The following is a 9,065-nucleotide window of genomic DNA, read 5'->3' as shown; positions in this document are numbered from 1 at the left end:
TTTCCCTGTCTGGAGCTGGGGATCTAAATGACCTAAAGATACAAGTATACTTTATTTTACAGAAAATGGACATGAACATTACCTGTAACGTGAATCCTATATCCCCAGTGATCAATGTGTTCCTTTTTTTAAAAAAATTAATTAATTTACGTTTGGCTGCATTGGGTCTTCGTTGCTGTGTGCAGGCTTTCTCTAGTTGTGGCAAGCGGGGGCTACTCTTCGTTGTGGTGCACGGGCTTCTCATTGCGGTGGCTTCTCTTCCTGAGGAGCACAGCCTCTAGGTTCACGGGCTCAGTAGTTGTGGCTCAAGGGCTCAGTAGTGGCTCGTGGGCTCTAGAGTGCAGGCTCAGTAGTTGTGGCGCGTGGGCTTAGTTGCTCCACGGCATGTGGGATCTTCCCAGACCAGGGCTCGAACCCGTGTCCCCTGCATTGGTAGGCATCAGATTCTTAACCACTGCGCCACAAGGGAAACCCAACGTGTTGCTTTTGAAAAAGTTTTTGCTCCAAGATTTGTCATATTTTTATGCTTCAGCAGACCTTTGAAATTCTGCAATTAAAGAAAGAATAGTAATGCTCTTAAGTCATTACTTAAGTCATTACTTAAGTAATGCTCTTAAGTCATTTGCATTAAGTCATAGAATGCACATGGAGAACCACAGGGCTGTATTTGGTTTTCTATACACTAGCCAAAATCTGTAATGAGAAACTGTCTCTGACTGCTTCATTCTCTAGTCTAGTGCTGCTCAAAGTGTGGTCGGTGGACCAAGAGCATAGGTATTACCTGAGAGCTTGTTTGAAATGCAGAATCTCAGGTTCCACCTAGACCTACTGAATCAGTATCTCTTTTAACAGAATCTAAAGAGGATTCATATGAACATTTAAGTTGGAAAAGCACTAGCCTAGATGACGGTCTTACTCTGATCTAGCAGCAGGAGTCAGATAGCTGGGACCAAAACTTAACCCTTCTTTCTGTGAGCTTTTGGGATTTCAGAACTAACCAGAGGAAATTAGGCTGAAGGGAGAAGAGATCCCAAAGCCCAAGAACTCTGACTTAGTAATAGTTGCTGATGCACAGAAAGTGGGATGAAGGCAGTATGTTCTCTGAGATGTAAACAGAAGTCTTTAACGGCAGTTACAGCTAAGTAGATAGGCTTTGGGTAATATCTACTGCAAGCTGAGATTTGTTAGCAAATTGACATTACTTCTGTTTAAACAATAGTTTCCAAGGTGAATAACTTATGTATTTTGATTTTTACTGTTGCTTTTTTATTTAAGAAATATTTATTGAACTCCTACTATGAGCCATACACTCTTAGGTGTGGGGAAAGCAGAGATTAACAAGACAGATAAGGTCCCTGCTGTCATGGAGCTTATAATCTAGAAGGGGGAGGTAGATAATAAATTGATAAATAAGATAGTTTCAGTTGGTGGTAAGTGCTATAAGAATAATAAAACAGGTTAAGGGGATAGTCATAAGGGTGGAGCAGGTTGGAGATACACTTTAGTTATTGTGGTCAGGGAAGGCTTCTTTTTTTTTTTTTTCTTTTTGGCCACACTGACGGCATGTGGAACTTCCCCAGCCAGGGATCGAACCTGTGCGAGTGCGGAATCTTAACCACTGGACCACCAGGGAAGGCTTCTTTTAGGAGACATTTGAGCTGAGTCCCAAATTATGAGATAGAACCAACCTTTTACAACCTGAAGGAAGAGCCTTCCAGGCAAGAGTTTAATAGTGAGTACAAAGGCCCTAAAGCAGCAGCGAGCTTGGATCTTCTTAGAGAGACGGAAAGCTTAGTGGCTGGTATGTAGTGTATGAGGGGAGAAGTAGTAGGAGATGATTTTGGAGAGAGGCGCAGCGTCAAGTCACGTAGGCTGTTGTAGGTGATAGGTTTTTTTTTAGAATTGCTTTATTGAGATATAATTCACTTTCCATAAAACTCACCCTCTTAAAATGTACAATTCAGTGGGTTTTAGTTAATTCACAGAGTTGCACAACCATTACCGTTGTCTGATTCTAAAACATTTTCATCGCCCCCAGAAGAAAGCCCAGACCCATTAATAGTTACTTACCGGGCTTCCCTGGTGGCGCAGTGGTTGAGAGTCCACCTGCTGATGCAGGGGACACGGGTTCGTGCCCCGGTCCGGGAAGATCCCACATGCTGCAGAGTGGCTGGGCCTGTGAGCCATGGCCGCTGAGCCTGCGCGTCCGGAGCCTGTGCTCCGCAACGGGAGAGGCCACAACAGTGAGAGGCCCACATACCGCAAAAAAAAAAAAAAAAAGTTACTTACCATTCCTTCTGCCCTCCTCACCAGCCCCTACTAACCACTGATCTACTTCTGTCTCTGTGGATTTGCCTATTCTGGACATTTCATATAAATGGAATTATATAATATATGGCCTTCTTTTAAGTGGCCCATTTCACTTAACGTAATGTCTTCAGGGTTCATCTATATTGTAGCATACGTCAGAATTCCCTTCCTTTTTAAGGCTGAATAATATTTCGATGTATGTATATACCGCATTTTGTTAATCTGTTCATTCATTGATGGACACTTGGGTTGCTTTCACCTTCTAGCTATTATGAATAATGCTGCTATGAATATAGGCATACAAATATTTGTTCTAGTCCTTGCTTTCATTTCTTTTGAGTACATACCCAGAAGTGGAATTACTGGATCATATGGTAATTCTGTGTTTAATTTTTTGAGGAATCACCATACTGTTTTCCACAGCAGCTGTACCGTTTTACATTCCCACCAGCAATGCACAAGGGGTCCAATTTTTCTACATCCCTGCTTTAGTCTTTTTTCCAGTGTTGATTCTGTAGTTGAAATTATCCATAAAGAGTTCTACAACTTTAAGTTACCTTCAAGAGAGCAACCTCACAAATTTTAACAATTCTGGATTTTCATTAAGGGAATTGACTAATTCTTTGAGGTACAGAGTCTAAGGGCAGGTGGCCCTGTCCTGGTTTTCCCTACCATTGTTCAACATGAACTCTCAAAGTTAGGCAGAGAAGCAGTACTTAGTGTATTGGCCCTATGGGAACAAGTTTTACATTTCATTTCATCTAGATCCTCACAATGGCTTCAGGAGACAGCTAGTGCTTTTTCCGGTGGCTAAAATTAAAGAAGCAGAGTCTTAGAGTGGTTAAGAGTCCTGCCCAAGGTAGCATCTTCTAGAATTGGCAAAGCTAGACTTCAAACTCAAGTGTTCTTGAGTTCTCTCTACTTTGCCAAAAGGCTTCCCGTTCACTGCTTCCTGAATATAGTATATTGGGCAATGGAAGTCTTATATCACTAGAAAGTCTTTTCTGATCTCCATTGTGTTCTCTTGGGCCCAATACAGAGGAACCATGTGGCAGGATGTTCCTCACACCAACAGAGCACACTGTCAGTCAACAGACAGTGATTTCTATAGTCCAAGGGCTCAGTGATCATCTGTAGGCTCGGGCTCAAGAGTTGAGTCACTGCTAGTTCTCCTGGTGTGTTGCAGTGTGGAATGACTGACTGCCTGCTACCATTGGAGAGCTGTCTGCTACCTAGGCATCCAGTTTGTGTGTATTGAGTTTTTTTAATATTAAGAAGAGCTCTAGACTGGGTCCTTTGGTAAATAATAATTTATGCTACAACTTACTGAGTGTTTACAATGTTCAGAACTGTACTTGGTTCTTTAAGTGCTTTACTTAATTTAGTCTCCAGACAGTCCTAGGAGATTGTTACTGTTCTCCCTATTTAATATATGAGCCGTGAGCCCAGATCTGCCTCTGGATCCTAAGCTCTTAATCACAAAGTGGCTGTATTACCTTTTGTATTGCACATGGATATTTTCTAACTTACCTGTCTATGAACAAGGGATTTTCTAGTCCGTTTCCCAGGACTGACAGCCAAGTCCTCTTCCCTTACTATGGGGCTCCGGGTATAGGGTGAGCTATACTCAGGCCAGCGGTATGTATTCTTGTTTCCTTAGGTCTGTAACATTGTGGCTGGGCAGCGCTGCATTAAGAAGCTGACTGACAACCAGACTTCAACCATGATAAAGGCTACAGCTAGATCGGCCCCAGACAGACAAGAGGAGATCAGCCGCCTGGTCAGTGAAGATACAGAGAAATGTATGCTTGGTTGCTCAGTCATGGGAGTCCCTGGTAGCATAGATACCTTTCTGCCCTCGCAGGACCCTTAGGAAGACAAAAGTCTGGATTTGTTACCTGGGACTCCATAGGACTGCTCTTGCTTCTTGACCCTGTAGCTACTTTGTTTCCTATCTCTTTTTCTCTCCTGTATTACTTCCCTATGTTATCCATTCCCACTTACCTCATCTTCCACTTCCCCCCAACCCCCTTTTTAGGGCTATTTCTTGCCAGCCTCAGCTGTTCTTCAGGGCTTTCTGCTTGGGCCCTGGAAGGTGAGCAGTATTGCCAAGCTACTGCTCTCCTGAGATCCCCTTCTTTTGTCTTACAGATGAAGAATGCCAGCTACAACCTAGATCCCTACATCCAGGAATTTGGGATCAAGGTGAAGGATGACATGACGGAGGTGACGGGGCGAGTGCTGCCGGCGCCCATCTTGCAGTACGGCGGCCGGGTGAGCAGGGTCAGGGCCAGACAACATCCCTGGGACATGTGGGGGGAGGTTGGGTTGTATAGCCAGTGGCTTTTGCTCCGCTACCCACCTGGCTCTACTGAGGCTCACCTGGACGCCCCCTTTGCCTATCCCCAGAACCGGGCCATTGCCACACCCAATCAGGGTGTCTGGGACATGCGGGGGAAACAGTTCTACAATGGAATTGAGATCAAAGTCTGGGCCATTGCCTGCTTCGCACCCCAAAAACAGTGTCGAGAAGAAGTGCTCAAGTAAGGAGGTTGGGCGTATGGGTGGAAGGGTGGGAAGGACCCTAGGGCTGCCCAACTTCCTCTACTCCCAGGGGGCCACGATTTGATCTGTAGTCTGTTCTTTCTGAGTCTTGACTCTCCCCGCCTGTGCTGTCTGGCTCACACTTCTGCCTGCTTCTTTTCTGTCCATCTGTGGTCAGGAGTCTTGATAAGGAGCCATATCTGTGTCAGAGATGATGATTTCAGGACATGAATCTCCTAAGGGAGACCTGAATTATTTTATTGTTATAATTATTAACATGGGTGGTAAACAGTAGTAGTGATGACAATAATGTTTGTGCCAACATTGTACCTAATTTTATGTTCTCTTATTTCATCTTCACAGTGAGTAGGTGGTGGTATTTCCATTTTCAGGAGACTGAGGCTCAAAGAGGTTAAGTAACTTGTACAAGGTTTGCATATCGAGAAAGTGTCAGACTGGGATCTAATCAGTTCTGAGGTTTCAAAGCTTATATTCCTAATTGGAAATAAAAGTTCAGCTGGTACTCTGAGCTGTCCTTTCCTGTGCACAGAATTGGTTCAGTCGGGTCCAAGTGACCTGAATTAGATGAACATGAATTGTAAGGGCCTCTGAGCCACCTGTGGCTGAGTGGCTGGGAGTAGATGATAGCAATGAAGAAAGTGATATAGCCAAATGGTTTAAAGGAACAGGTTAGGGGAGTAATGGTCTTGAATGAGTGAATAAGTAAGTGAAGAAGTCACCAACCCTTCCCCTGCAGTCTTCTTTTTTTTTAAACAGCTTTATTGAGATATTTTTCAAATACCACAAAATTTACCCATTTAAAGTGTACAGTTCAGTGTTCCTGCAGTCTTTTGAAGTGGTAGCTTTTTTTTTCCTCTGGATCTGGAGTAAGGTCAGTGCACTCTGGGGCTGAGAAAGAATCAGTGGAGCTGACCACTTCGGGCAGTGATGAGAATTAGTAGAGATGTGTGCCCTGGTGGGTTCAGCTGGCCTTGCGATTTTCATAAGAATTAGTTACAGCAGCCCCTGATGAATATGGAGACTCTGGCCCTCCTTCTCCCCTCACCGATGCATAACTACTTCCACACAATTATAGTTTCTCTTAAATGTGTTCCTCTTGTCTCCTTTCCTGGGTTCTTGGGATTTTAGCCCCATTTAGGCCAGGCTGCTCTTAGCCTTGGCCAGGCTTTGGAGGGCTGGTCCTTAACCAATATTAGAAAGGCTCTCAGCTCTGTGCCTTTGTGTCACATTGTTGGTAGCTCCACTCTTGGTGTGTTTCTCTCTCATTCCCGTGTCCTTCCCCTGTCCCATTCTTTTGAGAAGCAATTTGTTGTTTTGGATATTTTGGGGTACAGAAACTGATAAACCTAGAATCTCAGAGTTGGAAGGAGCCAGTGCATCAGACAGCCCCTTCTTGCAATGATCCCTAGATTCAGGGAGTAAAAATGTGACTTGTACACCTGGGTCAGGGTACCCAGTTGCATGTATGGTTCTGGGCTAAAGATTAAGATTTGAGAGTTTTCGGCTGTGGCAGTGGATGAGATTGTCCAGGGAGAATGTGCATAGTGAACAGAGGCTGAAAATAGAACCCAGAGAAACTAGAAAGGAAATAGAACAAAGTTCCTACATGTGTATGAGGGAATGGGATCCAAAGCACAGGAAAAGCCATCCTTTCCACTGAGACAAAAGGGGAAGAGATGAGGTGGAGAAATTGGTAATTGGGGAGGTATAAGGGAGTCCTAGGGTCAACCCTCAGAATTTTCTTCTGGCTAAAGAAGCCTTGTTACCTCAGCTGTATGACTTTTAGGACAGGATTTTAAGACTTTCTCCATCCTAGAGTTCTCTAAACACTTTGTGGCCCCCAGCATTGGACATAATATCCCAAGTGTGGTCTGGTAATAGAAGATAGGGAAAACCACTTTCCTTGAAGTAGAGACCCACTTATTGATGGAATCTGGTAACACCTTGGCTTTTTAAATAGCTGTACTGTAGTTGTATACAAAGCAGAGAAATGGAAGAAACACTGTTAGTTGTCCATCAGAGCCCTGGCTCTTATTTACATGAAATAATAGGTTATATTTTTTATTCTAATGTTTATTTGAAAAAAAATTTTAAATTAGAATAATATGGAAAACATCCATGTGTCCATCATCCAGAGTATTGTCATATTTATTTTATCCCTTATAAAAAGTAAATAAAATATTAAAGATAAATTTGACATTCCTTTATAGTCTCCATTCTAGTCCCGTTCCTCTTTTCTGATGTAGTCACTGTCATGAATTTATAACCTTCCTACCCAATTTATGTATTTTATATACCTATATGTATATAAGTGATTTAAAATTTTATACAACAGTGTTGTACTGTATTAATCTTATGGGTTTTTTTTCTTTTTAACTAATAAGTAAAAAATTTATTTCCTCACTGTATAGGCTTTTGAATCCATCTTATTGATATTTATATGCTATATAATAACATCCCCTAAACGATTGCTTTTATTCTCAATTTGTACATTGTTGCTTTTAATCTAAATGCAGGACTTTCACAATTGAATTTCCTGCTGCTCCTTTCAGTCTGTCATTATATTTATGTAGCTCGATTTTTTTTTTTTAATCTATTGCATGTGAACCCTCTCTTCCAGCTTTGTCTTTCTTTCCTAGGGTAAAGCTCTAAAGCCAAAAGAAAGAAGCTTGTTTAATTATTTGCTCTCAGGCTTCAAAGAACCAGTAGGGGAGGAGGGAGCTCATTTTTTTCTGAGCATCTCCTGTGCTCTGATCACTGTTGGAACGTTATTTATTTTAATTTGAGCCAAGAGGCCTTCCTCTTGGGCATCTTCCTATTGCTGTAGACTTGAAACATAGGAACCAGCTGCTTGAATGGGACAACATGGGGGACTTTGAGAATTCCCACAGGTCCCTTCTCTGGGCTCCCTCAGCTCTCTGCTCGTACCATTGAACACTTGGCAAGCTCTGTCTTGTCCTATCCAACTGTAAATGTGCTTTTTACACTAGATGTGATGATGTCTCATTCATCTTATAATCTGTCAGTGCCTGTCATAGTGCTAGGCACCTAAGATGGAGGCATTTGGTTAGAGGTATTAAAGTGGGACTTACCTGCCTCCTGTCATGACCATACTTGTGCTGCAGGAACTTCACAGACCAGCTGCGGAAGATTTCCAAGGATGCAGGGATGCCCATCCAGGGCCAGCCTTGCTTCTGCAAATATGCGCAGGGGGCAGACAGCGTGGAGCCCATGTTCCGGCATCTCAAGAACACCTACTCAGGGCTGCAGCTCATTATCGTCATCCTGCCAGGGAAGACGCCAGTGTATGGTACAGTTCTGTTGGGACAGTGATTACGATGATAGGACTCTCAGGGTAGCTCCCTGGAAGATCCTAGGGTCGACTCAGTGTGGATTCTTGGCTCTAGCCAGAGCTGTTCCTTAGTGTCAGTGCTCTTCTTAGAGGAGAAATATTAGCCTATATGAGCCAGTTAGTCATCTCTGGTCCTGTTTACCTGCTCACAATCCTTCCCAGTAACATTTACTGGGGTCCTCTCTGTGCTGGTGTGTATGCCAGGCTAAGCTGAGCCGGATACCGAGATGGGTCAGTCCAGATTCCTATTCTTAGGAGTGCGTTGTCTGTCAGGACATAGGGCAGCACACCCAAGCAGAATTTGTGGTGGTTCTGTTGGTGTTCCACTGCTGGGAATGATGTAGACTTTTTGAGAAGCTTTCCCTCTCTTTTCCTCTCTTTTAAGAATGAGAATGACTATATACATCTCTGACTCAGTGCTTTTCTCTTACTCTTTTTTTCCTTCTCCACGTCTCCTCTTCAGAGGAAGAGGCGTCTCTCCTTTTACTCAACCCACTTGTGCTCTTGTTTCTATTCCATCCTTTACCTTTGGGACCCTTGAACCCTCAAACATCTTTAGATTCCCCACCCTAGAGCGCATTACCACAGTCATGCCATCTCCTTCAGCTTTTTTCTTCCTATTTTCTTGTTTTTCTTCATCAACGTTTTTAAATGAGTTCTCTACATTTTCTACCCCCACTTCCTCACCAGCCACTTACTCCTTAGCCTTTTTCATCTATTTTACCTCTGCCATTCTCCTAAACCTCCTCTGCAGAGGGTCACCAGTGACCTTTCTCCTCTTGACTTTTTGATATTTTCTCCTGTCTCACCTTAATTGTTTTTGTCATTACCAGGAATG

The 9,065-nt window shown here is 43.2% G+C and overlaps 1 protein-coding gene across 2 annotated transcripts in view; it reads left to right on the top strand.

Moving 5' to 3' along the window:
* LOC103079850 (argonaute RISC component 1) overlaps window positions 1-9,065 on the top strand; it is a 30,051-nt gene that overhangs the window by 10,687 nt on the left and 10,299 nt on the right. Inside the window, exons 9-12 of one of the 2 annotated variants that reach the window (XM_007453829.1) lie at window positions 3,971-4,090; window positions 4,462-4,584; window positions 4,720-4,853; window positions 8,001-8,185. In XM_007453829.1, the coding sequence (XP_007453891.1) occupies window positions 3,971-4,090; window positions 4,462-4,584; window positions 4,720-4,853; window positions 8,001-8,185 (562 nt within the window). Of the gene's footprint in view, window positions 1-3,970; window positions 4,146-4,461; window positions 4,585-4,719; window positions 4,854-8,000; window positions 8,186-9,065 lie in introns of both variants that reach the window. The other variant, XM_007453830.1, reaches the window with a different exon arrangement.

Source organism: Lipotes vexillifer, unplaced genomic scaffold, assembly GCF_000442215.2.
Source record: "Lipotes vexillifer unplaced genomic scaffold, Lipotes_vexillifer_v1.1 scaffold213, whole genome shotgun sequence".
Lineage (NCBI taxonomy): Eukaryota > Metazoa > Chordata > Mammalia > Artiodactyla > Lipotidae > Lipotes > Lipotes vexillifer.
The sequence above is the reverse complement of the archived record's forward strand: the minus strand, read 5'-3'. Positions and strand labels throughout refer to the sequence as shown.